The sequence below is a fragment of the Columba livia genome, chromosome 1, assembly GCF_036013475.1.
Source record: "Columba livia isolate bColLiv1 breed racing homer chromosome 1, bColLiv1.pat.W.v2, whole genome shotgun sequence".
In the NCBI taxonomy this organism is placed as follows: Eukaryota; Metazoa; Chordata; class Aves; order Columbiformes; family Columbidae; genus Columba; species Columba livia.
In genome coordinates, this window is record NC_088602.1 from 123,027,804 (window position 1) to 123,044,320 (window position 16,517).

General features: G+C 39.3%; 1 protein-coding gene across 3 annotated transcripts in view; it reads left to right on the forward strand.

Moving 5' to 3' along the window:
• Nucleotides 1-16,517, forward strand: part of EPHA3 (EPH receptor A3) — a 230,011-nt gene that overhangs the window by 12,305 nt on the left and 201,189 nt on the right. For all 3 annotated transcript variants that reach the window (XM_021287743.2, XM_065076418.1, XM_065076426.1), the window contains exon 2: nucleotides 7,010-7,074. Coding sequence is in view for 2 of the 3 variants with exons in the window: in XM_065076418.1 (XP_064932490.1) it covers nucleotides 7,010-7,074 (65 nt within the window). In the remaining variant the exon portion in view is untranslated. The remainder of the gene's footprint in view (nucleotides 1-7,009; nucleotides 7,075-16,517) is intronic.

Consider the following 16,517-nt stretch of genomic DNA (forward strand, 5'->3'; position numbering starts at 1 on the left):
AATAGGATAACTTGACACATATTGCTAGTCTTTTTTCTTTTCGTCTGAGATTTGTAACACGATCTCTTAATTCCGGAAACAGTTATTTACTGATCATTGAAACGAAAATAATGGAGGCTTGGGCTATCCAGTCTTATTTTGTTAAGATTCCTGTACTGGAGCAACTGTTTTTCAATTCATTTTGGTTGTCCCTTGTCTGTTCATCTCTTGCCACCACCCTGGTGGAGTTCTTCAGTCAGCAATTTAACCACAGATTGAACATGACAGTTTCCAAATTTGGAATGTTCTGCACAAAATCATGTTTGTATTGTACAGTATAATGGCACAGGCACGAAGGGTTGAAAGTGCAGACCTCACAGCATTGTGCCTCTCAAAGGACTGTAGTCTGGCTTTGAGCTGTAGCAGAAATCTCACTGAGAAATCTCACATTTGGAAAGGAGTTGTGTGGTAAATGGGCCAAACTTTGTTGGCATTTGGGTTGGGTATGCATTACAAAGTATGTTCCATTGGCTATTTTTAGGAGACTTTACTCTGTGTAACTTAGTGTCACTTTGCTCCTAGGGTGCTCCAGGCTGGAGGGAGACACAGTTGTAAAAGCAGAGCTAGTAGATGGGGACCTAGCAGATACCTGTTATGCTAAGGTCATTTTCTTGTGAGCAAGAATGACATCTATATTACAATACTTGAGGAAAAATTTAGGATCACAAAATCACAGCAGACGACTTTTTTTGTTAATGGATGAGCAGCAAATCAGGCCCCAAGTCTGCTGCTTAGAACCAGGCTTCAATGTTGAACACCCTTCCATGAAGGAGAATATTGCACTGGTTAGCATTGCTTCATGGGACGGTTTCTTATTTACTGATTTGACTTATGTGTTGTCCATTTCCAAAGGTTTCATGGTCTACCTTAGCAAATTTCAGCATGATTTCTGCAACATCAGCATGATAGCTGATCCTAGTTGGCAATTACGGTGAATGCACCAAGGTGCATTGCCTTTGGCCTTGCCTGGGCCCAGCTTGTCTGTCTCTCTATCTGTTGCTTCTGGCCTCAGAATAAACCAAAGATACAAACCTGATCTGCTGCAGCTCCACTTACTTCACTTTTGCCACTTCTGGGGGAGTGGAGAATTGAGAAGACTCAGATCTGTACCCATAGGTGGATGGAAATCCAGGTGCAAGTCTCTTTAGCCAGGCAGAAGCCACCATTCTAAAAATGTATGTCAGAGGTTGCACTGACTCCACTCTGTCCCACCCCAAAACCAAGTTTTGGCTGACTTCTTGCCACAAAGTATTTTCTTTGCTGCTCAGGATTATATGACACATTTCAATTATGGGCATTCACCATTTTTTCTTTTTTGTAGCTGCATAGTAAACTTAATTTTCCCATTTGTTAGCATTTTTTTAATAACTAACTAGCGTATTTCTAAGCTGACAGTTTGAGGCCAAACAGGAAAACACTAAACAGTGATGGTTTCTTGTTCTTTGGGGTTTTTTAAAACTTTTAATCGGAAATGTTAATTAGTCGAAGAAATATTTTCTATATTTTACCTCATTGACTGTACTCCATATTTTTGATGTAAAGAATATGATTTGGAAATGCCTTCCAGTGGTGGAGTTGCTTGTATGTTCTTTAGGTATTGCAAGTTGCCTTCTAGCAGGTTTTCCTTGCCATTTCTTGGGTTGGTTCTATCTGGCACAACATTTGTTTATTATTTTTATTTTTTTTACTGGGAGCGATATTTATACTGTGTTCAGTTCTTTGTAGCAGTTATTATTCCATGTGTTTCTGGAAATGCTGCTGCTATCAGGCTGTATTCAGGTATCTTGCTGGTTTTACAGTTCTTTTTCTTTCACTGGCATTGCTTACCCCTGATGAAACCTGCTGTTAGTGACCCCTGCGGCTGGCCCTCTGCCGTCACCCTCAAACTGGAAGCAGTTTCTGATAGTGTGAGCGGGGATGTGTGTCACATTCTACCCAAGCCCTCATTTGTCTTCTCCCTGATGCCATGAGTAGGAGAATGAGTGAGCTTCACATTTCACATCCATGTCTCTGCTCTAGTTGGCTGGAAAGAGATTCATCCTTTACCCCCTGGGCAGAAATGCATACTGAGGGAACTAGTAATGCTTTCTTTGGTGGCTGTGAACAGGGAAGACCAGAAGAGTCAGGCAGGAGAGAGCTTCTAAAAAGAGAACATGTTCTTAGTCAGCATTTTGCCAGTTTGCCTGCCCTTGGCAGAGATAGCTACATGTACAGTACGGTGAGCAAGGCTGTTGTAGGAAGGACCAAGTCAAGAGACCCAGCCAAGAGTTTGTGTAACGCTGCAGTATTTTAATACCGGTAAATTTTCCCTCGTACTTACTACGAGTTTTAAAGGGAGTTAATTAAATTATGGGAACCAATGCAGGACACTGAGATTATCATAACCAGTGATCCCTTTCAAGGCATTCTGTAGGAAAGTATCATTGATAGCAGCAAAGCTGTTCAGCTAGTTTAAGAGTTACACTTAGTAACTGGCTGGTGAACCTCAGAGATTTCTGTAAGAGTTAGCTGAATTATACTCACACAGTTTTGCAGGAGGAGGAGATACAAGGAGTCCAAATGAGTTGGGTGAGAAATGCATAAGCTTTGGAAAGAACTTGGAAATCCTGATTCTCTTTCATGTGGTTTGACTTATAAAAACACCTCTTTACTCTCTTCTGGAAAGCAGTAATAATTAGAAAGGACGAAGTGCTGTTGATATCATTTTTGGGACATAATATGCCAACCCTTCCTCTTCTTCTTTTCCCCAGTACCCCATTTAAGGACATGAGAGCTGTGGGTAATTGGACCCTGAAGTTAGGACCATATCTGACCTACAGTTATGATGGCTTGCACATCCGTGCTCTTTGCTGGGCCAGTTGTTCAGGAGAACCTGGTTGTTACACTTCCAAGGAAAGAAAATCTATTGCCACGTGAAGTAGTGTGACCTCTTTTTTTTTTTGTGTGTGTGTGTTTGCTTGTGTCTTTCCTTAAAGACACACATCTTGCATAGGACAGTGCCATAAGAGAGGTTAAACTCACTTCTCTCCAGTTCCCTCTTTCATCTGGTAAATACATGGCTGTAAGCAACTGCAATACATTTAAGCATTGGCTTTCATTTAATTGTATGTGGGAAAATGTTAGGGTCACACTGATACTGGCCTACTGATCGTGATCTGACTATGTCTTCATGTTACGCTTCATGAATTGGTCAGGTCAGTCTTGTGAACCAAGTGTTGCCTTTTGTTACACTACAGGATGCATCAGGGTTGAAAAAAGTTGAAATTAGTAATCAATGTTTGTGTAAAGTTTTACTTTTTAAATTTTCACCTAATCCTACAAATCCATGCAAAAAAATGAATCAGAAAATTAATATCTAATCCACTCCTTACGTATTTCTTCAGTCTTAGTGTACAGAAATGCTATTTTCTCCTTCAATTTCCAGACTGATATGTAATGTTAGAACATAAAATGACAAAAAATAACATTACCCTTCCCTATGATTTTTGCCTAGGGACCATGATCCTTGCAGCCTATAGGTTCTGTATTAATTGTTTGCTCTTTGTCGAGGTGTACAACTCTATCTTGAAGTCACAGGAAAAATGAGTGTCATAGAAGCTTTTTTCAGGGAGAGGGAAGCATTTCTTTCAGGTGACTAGCTGAAAGGGAATATGTTTTACATTTTAGATACTATTAAAGAACAGTACACTTTTGGTGAAAAATATTTTTTTTCTTATTTTTTAATAGGGGAAAAGTATTCTATGTATGAATTTCAGTTGGATTCTAAACAATTTCAGCACTCAGGCAGTCTCCTATGTGTTTCTGCTTGACTGTAATATAATCTTACTAGACAAATGACAAAGACATCCAGGCAAAGGCAGAGTTATCTAGGGGATCAATATAATTATGTTTGCTTTCTTCAGGTAATTTTTTGCTCCCCTGGTCTTTTATTTCTTGGCATTTCACCAAAATAAAATAGAAACAAGTGGTCTTTATAATCACTGAAGAGCACGTGGCTAGAAAGGTGAAGGAACTTAAGGTTTTCTGATCTTATTCTGCTCGATGTTAAATAGTTACTTGACCTGACAAGCTTTGTTCCTTCTTGCACAAATGAAGGAAGTTGAACACTGTGCAGTGTGAAAGCATATAAATATGTTTAGCACAAAACTACTTATTAATAAAGTTACAGGACTGGAACATAGCTTTGCTTTGATTATTTTGTCAGTAATGGGAGCATTCATACCACTCTTTTTAGGTACTTACTTGCATTCTCTGACTTGCTTCTGAGCTAGAATCCTACTGTAGTCAGTGTGAAAACCTCCATTCTAATGATTTATAAAATGAAGTGAAATACCTAGGAGCATGGAAAAGTAGTTTGCCTAGCAGTGCCAGTTTGAAGGAGGTGAGGAAGATAAGGGAGGTGGAATCAAGGAGAGAGGCTGAAAAAATGTTGATGTCATAGATTTCATTTCAATACACAGCAACACAAGTTGCCTCATGGCTGGGGCATCCACCTGTCGTGGGCCATGCATGGCTTGCACTGAATAGTCAGTTGTCGTCATGGCCCTGTTGTAATGCCTGTGAGTATTTCTCATAGGAGTACCTGGTAACCTGATGAACATGCTCTGAGAGACAGGCAGGCAGCAGGGAGTTGGCATTATTGAGGTGTCATAGAGCAATATGGGATAGTGATGCTGAAGGCTGATCTGCACCTTGCGGGCGTGCTCTGACTGCCAGGCTTCTTGGCAGGTCTGGGCAGGGAAACTACCACCAGCTCGTCAGTCTGTTGCCTGTTTATTTTTCGGGATGAGACTCATGAATTTGGACTGAATTCATAAATTTCAGAGCAGCTGCAATCATGTTTTCAAGAAGCTTATTCTTAAAGAATAAATACATTACTTAAGTTTAGCCCTGAGTGATTTGCCTTAGCAACTTATTGCCAAGTAATTTACCTCAGAAGTCATACTTCTTTCACCACCATGTATTGGAGATGCACGACAAACATGTCTGTCTTATTGTGGGAAATCCATAATCTGTGTGAATTTGTAGTCACGAAAGCAAGATGTGCACTTTTTCTTTTTGAATTTTTATTAGTATTTCCTTTTTGTACATGCAAACCTTGCTTCAGAATAGTCTGCCTAGGGCCCTATGCACTCAATAAAGGACTGACTGATTTTTCTTTGTCTAGGTGACTGAGAATTTAATTATTAATAAATGGAGAGCAAATAAATATATAATACTGGATTATGTTATTTCTGTAAGATTAGGAACAATATTTTGTTTATTGATGTAGGTAAACATTCAAAATACTGCAGGAGGAAACATTTTCCTCACATAGTTGGCAGAGCAGCTCATTCATGGTAGTATAGCACTGCATATGTACACATAACACAAATGCATGCGCACACAAATGTAGACAAATGTATGGATTTATGGTTGTTTATGACATGGTCTTGTTTCTAATACTAGACATTTGTTTTTCCCTACTGTGTCTCCTCCTGTACATGCCAATAACAGGAAAAAATGCTTTCATAGCTCTATTTTTTTTTTAAGTGATGTCCAAAATTAAACAGCAATTAAAAGGAGAATGATGAAATAATACAAATAGCTTAACTTAGCAGATTCATAGATAATCTCCCTCATTCGTTCTCTTTTTAGTCCTTTTGTTTTTCTCTGAGCACCAATACCATCTGGTTCTGGGAGCAGTGACAACCCTTCAGGCTTACAAATAGGAGCTGAAGCTGCTCAGACTGCTATAGTGGCCACCTCTTTCAGGTCCATCATTCTCGGGTGTTAAAATTCCCGTGCATATGATGGGATTTATTTATTTTCTCATTGTCAGTAATTTCCACATTGAAGGGGAAAAAATGGGGGTGGGAGCACAATGAAAGTAAGCCCAAATTGCAGATAATAAATATTGAAGGTGCATAGACTGGTGCAGTTGCAAACAGCATTGTAATGTCGTGTGCTAATACTTCATCGGTTTGTATTTATATAGAGGCTATTTGTATGTGTGTGTGTGTGTGTGATACTTTGTCTCAATTAACCTCTTATGCTTCATATTAATACATAAATGGTTAGTTAGGGAACTGTGTGGTTAAGCACTTAGAGACTATATGGCCAGGATAAGGAATAGAATTTATTTTTATAACAAGCAAATACGAAAGAAGAATAGCCATTAATTTGTATTTTTAAATACCTGTCATGTTTTTAAATAGATATAAAAATACTGATTCGATTGACTAGAAAATGTTTATATCAGACTGTTTACAAATAATATCTTCCTTCTTACTCTGAAAATTGTTGCATGCCTCTTTAAAAAAAAAAAAGACAACAGGAAGATTAGCAATGAATTGATGACCCTCTTTAAAAGTAGGTTTGTCTGAACTTGTAACATTGTAAATAATTACTTTTGTATCTAACGTGTTACACCTTACATTTAGAAAACACTTCACTACTGCAAGACAATTTGAGAATAAATTACATCAGGAGGAGGAAAGAACCACAGGAAAGATTTTAGTCAGCATTCATTATTTATTTCTGTATTCTGAGAATATTATATATGCCAAATAGAGGCCTTTAATCAAATAATGGTTAAAATATTCAGATCTCACCTATGTGGTTAGATGCATTGACCCAAATTTCAGGCATCCAAGGGGAAAACGCTACAGTTTGTGCAGCTGATAGAAGTGCTCTGTTCCCACCCCCTGCTGTAATTAATTTGGCCAGTGATCCATTGTTTGTTTTTTGTCACTTTTTTTTATTATTTTGAAAAGTTCCCCCATCTGCTGTTCATACCCTGTTTTAAGATAAACAAGAGGATCCTTTTCATTTGTCTGCCTTTTTCTTTGTAGCTAACTGCCAGGCCACCTGAACAAATCAACTGTTTCACAAGGTCCCCAAATAAACACATCTTCTGGTACGGGTAACTGGGGTTAACTGGACAGAGGCAAATGAGACTCATTCCTCTTCATTTTCTCTTCTTTTGTAGTTAATCTGCTGGATTCAAAAACAATTCAAGGGGAGCTGGGCTGGATCTCCTATCCATCACATGGGGTGAGTTCACTAGACTGTGAAATGGGAAAGTGCTGCTACAGACCAATGTGCTATTTAACCATTGTTTCCTCTTCAGAGGACACCGTGCAACAGTGCTGGTGGTTTGAAGCTTCAAAAATAGTCTGCTCTAAACTTGCGATGTATGGTGCCTTCTCTTTAGGACATACATCGCCCTGCATATAATCCCCAGGAAGAGCTCATTCTTATTGGAGAAAGAAAGAGGTGCATTGAGGGGGAAAACAAATAAAATCTCTTTACGTACTGTTCCTTCTTCTATCACAACGTGTATTTCTAAAAGATATCACAGGACTGTATCTCATAGTATTACTTGCTAATTTATTCAGATGGAAGTAGTGGGAGCTGAAAAATTTTTGGGCATATCCAGGTGGCGCAAGTACTTGTAACTTTTGTGCTGAATTGTTCAAATACTGTTACTTACGAATTAAAGAAATATCTAAATAATGTTCTTGAAGGGTTTTTTCGTTTTTTGTTTTGTTTTGTTTTTTTATGTTTTGTTGTGGTTTGTTTGTTTTGTTTTTCTTATTTATCTTGTATCCAGATCTAATGAAACTAGATGTTCTATTTGGAGACATGGGAGTGCAGTCTTAGCACTGCAAATTTTTGTCAGGTACATCTGCACTTTTAGACTTGCTAACTGTAATTTTTACACAGCATCTGCCATCAGTCTTAATATGACTTAATATTAGTACATAACCATCCAGTGGTGCTGATATGTGGTCACTCCCCAGCTTCTTGTCTCTGTGGAATATGTATGTGTGTTTGAGCATAGTAGGAGCAACCCATTACTCTCTTGCTACCTTGCATAGTGCAGATGTGCAAGGATACTCTTGCATTTCTGCATTCTGTCCCTTGAACAAAAAAGCTCACCTGGGCAGGCTGAAACCCCAGTGCCTAGAGCTTCCCTCAACTTCAGAGAAGGTTATGCTGTCAAGTCTTTGCTGAAAGGCAGCTCTTGGAGACCTTTCTCTTGCTTTCTCATCACTTGTGCCTGCCTTCATGGTGTTCTGTTTCCTTCATCTAAGGCAGGGGTGTGGTTATGTTTATACAGTCCTAAAATTGCATTTGGCCCTTTGAAGGCAACCACGAGGCTGTTGTGGCCCCCGGTGAAAATGAGTTTGACACCCTTGATCTAAGGCTGTCTTATTTTGGTTTCCTAGCTTTAAGATGACAACTCCTAGGAGTTTTCATAAGTCTCTGCTTTCCTGTAAGTAAACCTCTTTACCTTATGAGTAAATCTCTGCCAGAGAGTACTGCCACTTCTAAATACTTGTGAAATGTTGTCTCTAGCCTTGATAAGGGTGAGGAGTTGCTAGCTAAGAGTCCAGCCACTGTCCTTTTTGCAAACCAACTGCATTTTGAATTCTCAGTGTCGGCAGGTATTTGTTCTTTGGCTTGTTTGTAGGATCATGAACATCTGCTTTTTGATTCTTTTGCAGCTTTGGGCAAGCTGTAACTTCACTTCTATCATTCTTACAGAGATTAGTCGTGACAGTGCTTTTGCATCTCTGTCTTGTGGAATTCAGTTGTTAGTATTAAAGTAGAGCCTTCTTGATATTAAGTGTTATGTGGGTGTTTAGCAGTATTTAAGGATTAAGGCTTTGTTTATTTTTTGAGTTTATACATGGATGTCTCTCTGTGTCTCTAAACAAATTGTTCCATTCTCATGGAGAAGAAACGGGAAGAGGGTTCATGTTTCTTCCTAGTGGCTGTTCCTGCTGACTTTTCTCAATAAGAAACCTCTATAAACAGGATGTCCAAGAGAGAACTCTCCAGCAATTTCTAGCTCATCAGCCTTTTTTGTCTCCTCTTGCATTTTTCTTTTTTATTTTCTTGCAAAGCCCCCACCTTTTTTTTTTTGTTGTTATTGTTGGTTGGATGGTTGGGTTTTTTTTGTTCCTCTCCCATCTGCCCAGTCTTCTTCTCTTCTGCTCATCTCATTGCAGCTGTGCATATCTACTGCTCTGCTCCCTGCAGCTGTGCCTCTCTTGCCTTGGATGCCTAAAGAAGTTGGTAGGGAATGATTCAGGGTATCTTGGGGGCTATAAGAAAAACAGATGTGCTACATTACCACACCAAAAAGGGCCCCCAGATCTCTCAAAGAAATTTTATTAGCTTCTGCAAATTTTTGTCAGGTAAATCCAGCACAACTTGTTTGTGTGTGTCTGTGCATGCTGTTCCTATTTACTGTAGAATCCACAGATATTGAAGCCAAAGTAAATAATGGAATTGCACTGATGTTCTCACAAATTAATGAAATTCTTAATGAAAGATTGCATGGTCATAGATTAAAGTAGATCGTGTACTATGAGTGGTTTTGCAAAAGGACTGAGACTCTAAACTGTAGCCTTCACAATACTGTGAAAGTTTTAGCTTACATATTGAGACATGAATGTAAAGTATAGAAATAGTAACATCTCTCCTGTCTGACTTTGCATTTTGCTGTAAAATGATGACAGCTTGAACATCATGTGAAAGAGACGCCTTCTTCTTACAGCCTTTTATTTATAGTCAATTAATTAAACCTGGTAAATATAGCTGCATCTGTCTCTGAGCTAACTAAAATATGAACTTAAACTTTAGTGGAAAAACATTATAATAAAGATGTCACATCATATTGAAAGATTGCTAATAGCATAGTGGTGATTTACAAGGTGGAGCTAATAGAGCTACACTTGAGGCTGTGATTCACAAATGAGAATATTGGTGTTGTGCCAATTCCTCTCCAGTGTGCAGCAGTGTTCTTATCTGAAGCCATAAATGTCAGTAAACTGAGGCCGGTGACTTACTGAATTTTTAAAAATAATTTAGCTGAAGTGTTTAATAAACCTCTTGCCAGGTTCATAATTTTATCTTATCAATAGATGATATTGATTGATTTCTGGCAAAATGACCCAAATTCATTGGTTGTAATTTTCAGCATTCAGTGCTGGTTCTTTATTCTTTTAAGTCTGCCTTGACTTGGGCATATATAATAACAGCTTTCCAGAAATTCCTGAATATTCATGTTAAGATTTGTAGCTCATTTGTATTCAAAGACTTCTGTGTCCCACATAAGAACACTCTAATGGCAGTGTTTTAGACCATGGTTAATAGTATCACCCTGTAAGAATGTGATCTCTCCTTGAACCATCCCACACAGCCACAGTCTTGGCGTCAGTAACACTGATCTGGTCAAGCTCATTAAAATCCCCTAAGTACAAAACATCAGCTCTTCTAGATAGCAAGGCAACAGAATTAAAAATTATAATAGCGGGCTTTGCTGATGCTTGAACATGATTGGCAGCAGCCACAAGGCCTGTATCCTGTACTACCATCTCCAGCACCTGCCTAGGCAACCTTTTTGTAATGCTCGTCAGTCAAATACCAGTTCCATTTCTATAGGTTTCATTAAAGGGGAAAGAAAGAAGACCTACTTAGTCGCTGCAGAGTATATTATTGATATGCTGATTAAGCATAACACAAGTGATCATTAACTGCAATTCATGTAAATTACAGCAGCACAGATGTGGGGGTTGGGAGGATAAAAAAGCAAGTCACTTTAATAATATACAATAGAAATGCGATGGATAATTCATACAAGACAAAAAGAGTACAGTCTAAATCCCGCTCTGCATATTCATGCAAGTAGTTGTGTCGGTTTCAGCATCATTTATTTTAAGTAAGAAAGATGTTTCTAATTTGACTCTACCTCCATGTTATTTGGGAAGTTTGAAAAAAATATATATTTGTGACATAATAGCAGTACATCATTCTGCAGCCACCCAATTTGTGACTTGGTCTTTACATGTTTATTACTCATATTTATGGAGCTGAACTATTTGGGCATTTTTTTTTTTACACAGTTAGTAGAAAAGTGAAAGAGAAATCATGCTTATCTAGTTTTGCTTGTAGCTAGAGAAAAAAAAATGCTCTGGCATTTATTATTGTCACATAACAAATAATTGTGAAAAAGCCCCAAACCAAGCCAGAAAACAAACAAAAAATCCAACACTGAACTGTTCTCTTCATGGCCAAAGTTAGTAAATTCCAGGCAGAATTTTAAGAGGCTGGTTGGGCGATAAAGCTATTGTGTTTGATCATTACAGTTTTCTAGGTCCTTGAGTTTATTCAGAACCATCTGACTTCTTTGAGAGCCAACAGTGCTCAGTACCTTAAACTTTTGGTCAGGTACTTGAGCTGCTGACCGTACACTGAAGTGCTTTGAAAATCTGGCATGAATAAATTTGCTTTTTCTTAGTGGTCACTCTCGTGATCATTTGGACAAAGCCAGCTGATCACCTCAGTAATGGAAATTGGTTCATAAATATTAGAGGAGAGCAGGATAATATCCCCCGTTTCTGTAATAGTTTGTGTGGTGCTGGGAAGGCTAGAGCATGAGTGACTGAGATTAATAAGGGTTTTTCCATCAACTGAAGTTGGGTTAGAATCCAAGAACCCAAGCAAAAATGAGGAAAATGCCTCCTTTCTTATATTTCAAAAGCCTGAAAGTAGTTTGTCACATTAGACTGTATTACTGCTTACCCACGAGAGTGGCAGCCTCCCTGGCTGCATTTATTCTGGTTTCAATCTCTGGCTGATGTATGGTACTGTAAAACTTTTTGGCCTTTTTTTATGTGAGATATTGTGGACACAGTCACTGAAGAAGACTGACTAAATAAGCATTTGGATATCAGATGTGACTAGATGAAGGTAGAGGAGAACTTGTGCAGATTTACATTTTGCCTGTGATTAATAAGCTGCATTCAAGAATCTGGGCACTGGGAACAGAAGGTTTCTCTGTTTATATAGAAGACATTTTCAAGATTAATAAGTATTCCCATAAGCGGTGGAAATAATGAGGTTTATTTTCTTGCAGCTTTGTGTCTTGTGGTTGTGGGCTGTGATTGAAGGGTGGTTTTTTTTTTTTGCAGTAGGTCCGTAATGCCAGTGGGTTTCCTGGTGTCGTGATTCAGCCTCCCCCTCAGCTGGGCACGCAGAAAGTTTCTCTTCCCTACATGTGTCTCTTATTTTCACACCACTGCAGAATCTTAGGACAGCTGAGCGTCAAAAAAACCCTTGAAACTGGCCAACAAATACAAAAATTTATGAAACAACCTAATTTTAGTTTTCTTTTGAATATCGACTGACATCTTAGTCTGTACTCATTTCTTTTGTCTGAGACACCAAACTTAACCTTGTCAACTTCTAAGTGATGCTGTGTTTGAAGTGGGGAGTATTACCAAAATCACCAGGTGGCTGTCAAAATGAGTTTTAAAATAAAACAAATGGTATCAAACAATTGTTATGAGACAAAAGATTGAAACTGAAACTTATCTTAGTAAAATAAAAAATTAAGTACTTTTTTTTCAAAATGAAAACAGGCATGTTATACTATAATATGCTTTCTTTTTACTATTCATTAGCAGTGGAATTTCCTTAGTACTTCTTAAAACAATGCATTCTGTTAAAACCAAGATTTATCTATGTTTTGCCTGAGCTCCGGTCTCCATACAACTTTATATATTTCCTACTGTCACCCTGCATGTCATGACTTGTGTATCAGGTCTGAAATGCAAGCAGACTATTTTGGAGATTGAAAGCCAAACTAACCACTTGGGATTCTGCTTTTGTGAATCATAGACTTTGTTTCATTTTACATTGAATGGCTGATTGATAAAGTAGTTTTTTTCGTTAATATATATATATTTTTGTTGTTGTTGCTAACATTTACTGTTGGGGTGCACTGAAAGTATATTTAATTTTATTATCATTTTTTTCTAAATAATGAGTAGAGATAGTGTTAAAAAGTAAGAGCATTTTTATTATGGCTTTCGTAAGTTCTTCTCTTCCTCTCCAATTTTCTATAACCAAGCATGTGCTATTTCTTATTTTTAGATTTTTTGTTTTATTCCTACTAGAATAAAACAAGTTGAATTTATTTTTATTCCTATAAAGTGAATTATTTTGCTTTGGAGAGGGACACTTAAAAATCTGCCTCTTTTGAAATAAAATTTCTTAGTTCACACTCAGAGCCATGAATCAGAGTGCAGGGATGGTTTCTTCAGTCTCCAAGTGCTTCTTTTATAGGAAATCTGAACATGATGAAAAATAAATTTATTTGTACTAGACTTTTTTTCCCCTTTTTGACAGGTATTACTTTTAGCAATACAAAGCTATGAGATACACCAGATGATTATTTTAATTATATGAATATTGTTAAATTTGTGACAGCATTGTTTAGTACTGCTTTCTGAATGTAATGTGAAAGTTTTGTTGATGCCTTCAGAAGCAGTATGAGAATAGTCAAGGGTAGAATGTACTTTACAGTACAGAATGTACTGTAGCTGGCTTTGACTTTTGTTTCATCTGTGCAGTATCTTCAGCTGCTTGCATTAAGAATGCATTTAAAATGGAAGTTTAAATAAAAAAAATAGTTTGAGTTGACTAAACAAATGAGGGAAATGTTTTGAAAAAAAAAATGAGATCACGCATGTTACTTCAGAATTATATTTATGACTGTCTCTCATTATGAATTGTTACCAGAAACGTCTTTTTAAAATGTGGAGCACTATGATATTCTTTAGATGTAGTGTTTTGATAGTTGTAAGCTGTATTTAATTAGCTTGAAAAATTCAATGTGAACATAACGGTACTATGTTTTGCTACATTTTAAGAACGGCTTTTATTATAATTTGTCAAAGTAAAAAGTGGACTAATTTCCATTCCATGATCGTTATTGAGAGAGAAAGCCTTCCCCCACCCCCTTCTTTTGAAACTAGCGTTTTTACTATGTTACTACAAATTATAAATTTCTATTAAAAAAAATGTTTCGGCAACAACAAAAAGCTAAATGTACAATAAGTGCAATGTCCTTGTACCATTTTTTAAATGAAAAATATGGAAAACTCCCTCATATTTCATTAGCCTCATCAGTCATTTTACTTACTGGTAATAGGTTGCTGAAGGTTGGGTATCAGTTTTCTGCGGTTTCAAAAAAAAAAAAAGGGGGCAAGTTTTGGCTTCTGTTCCAAGAGTTAAATAAAGATCTTATTTAATGTTGGAATTGCAGATACTTCAGCTTCCAATTTTTCTGTTTCACTCTCAAAGCTTAGAAATGACAACATTCTCCTCATGGGCAGAATTTTATTTCTGTCAGCATAAACACAAACCGTTTGTGAGAAGTTCTTTCAAATGGCCTGATGACCACGAGATATTTTTCGCCTTGTAAAGAAATGCTTACTTTATAATTTTATGCATTAGTCTTTTGTGCTGAATTTATTTGCATAAACCAGAACAGAACAAAGTAAATACAGTAACTGTCAGGAAATGCGACATTATTTATCACAGGGGCACACTACAGTCGATTTTAAGTGTGTTTTTATAACATCAAGACCACAAGAAGAGTAACTACAGTCTCCAGTTAAAAATGCCCATAAATGGTTTCGCCTGATAGCTTTTGCTGTGGTTGTACATTGTATTTTTTTATGGTCTAAATAGTTTTGGTAGGTAATTTATCCTGGATATAGATATAGATATATTAATGTTTTTCACACAGTGGGAAATGATTGTTCATGTAGAATAGTATTTTCTACCATTTAAAACTGTTCTTTTAAAAAGTATTGGAAAGTAGGCGCATAAGCACACGGATGACTTGCTGGCTCTTAGGTTGGACTAGCAAGACTGAGAATGCAGTAGTTTCTAGGCAGGAGACCCAACATAGTGCTTGAATCCAGCCCCGCTCCTCCCCAATTTTTCAAAGTTGCTTGTGAAAACAGCCCGAGGATTCTGTTCACTAATTTTCTAATTTCGCACACATGAACGTCTCCAGAGTGATTTCCCAAGCTTTGCCGTCAGCCTTTCAAAGCCCTTGGGGGAAGAAGCGGGGAGCAGCAGCCTGTGCTTCCCCGAGGCGAGCGGTGTCGGGCGCTGCGCGGCTTTGCCGTCCGGCGGGCGGCCCCGGGCGGCGGCGGGGCTGAGGCCCACGGCGGGCGGGAGGACAGGTGAGCAGCAGCGGGGAGGGCCGGAGGACACCTGGGAGAAGGCCTGTCGGGGAGCTCCCTCCCTGCCCCTCAGAGCCAGCGGGCTGTTGCCCCCCAGACGGCGCCGCGAATCCCATATAGGGCTGAGCGTTACGCGGAGCCCCGGTGAAGTTCAAGGCCTTTCCTTGGGGCTGCTATGAGATCCGCGGCAGGTTTTCCCGGGGGTGGGGGCACCCACAGGGGCGGAGCGCCGCGGAGATTCCGTCCGGGAGGTGTGTTCGAGGAGGGGTATCGTGGGGGTCTGACCCGCTTCACCGTTCCCTTCACCCTGCTCAAGCCCCTCGGGCGGCGGTGGGATTCTGCAGGGTTTACCCCCTTGCCAGGAGGCCACGGGTTGCCTTGGAGGAAGGTTAATAATTTCAGCGGAGGGCTAGGACGATGCCTCACTTTGCACTTCTGCTACGTCCCTCCTGTTACTAGTACTATTAGGGTTATTCAAAAGCGAAGAAGAGGCGCGGGTTCAGCAAACGCAGCGCGGCTCGCACTGCTCGCTCTGACCGAAAACGTACTAGCGGCCCCGGCCACCTCGGTCCTTCCCCGCCGGCCACCCCAGCACCCCGAAGCCGGGGCGCGTCCCACCGCCGGGAGCGGCGCGGGCGGCTCGGCAGGTGGCGCTGTGCCTTCAGCGCGGCCCCCCCCCCGCCAGCCCTTCCCCCCTTCCCAGGAAATGGGGGGGTCGGGGTAGCGGGCTAGTGGCCGAAGCGTTTTGGCTCTCGCATGATAAGGCTTGCCACGTCCTCTTTGGCAGCTGGTGTGCTTGCCTCTAGATGTACCATCCACCTCCAGAACACAGCGAGCAGGCCAATATTTCAGCTCTTCAATATTTAAGTTCTTTGTGTACTTGATTTGGTTTGGAGCAGAAGGTGTTATGGTGAAATGCATCTTTCATACTTGTGTTCTGCTTTTAATCAGTGGTTGAGCTCTGTGAAGGGTATGCTGGGGTTAAGGGCTGTTTGCACTCTGTGTAGGTACCATCTTATACATAAATGGTGATGAAATCTGTGAGTGTTACTCTGTGACATTTGGTCCTTGCATCTGTGTGTTGGTTTTCCCTTCCTAACTGCTATTCCTCGATATTTCTCAGACTAGAACTTTATTTCCAGCTGTTGGATTTCCAGAGGCCCCAAAGGGTCATTAAGATACACAGAATGATTGCTGGTTGTCTGTTAGCACATGTACATGGATGACTGCTGTGCTGCCATGAGGTTTTTGTGCTCTAGCATTACACAAGTAGGGACAGTCAACACCATCCTTCCTCAAGGGCCTGACAATTGATTTTAGTTAGACTCCAGGGAAAAAAAATAGTCACTCTATGTTCTTGTTTCTAAACCAAATAAAAACCTAAAATCAAAGTGAATCTTTAACATCTATAGGACAGTTGCTGTTTACAGTAGCTGAAGCTTA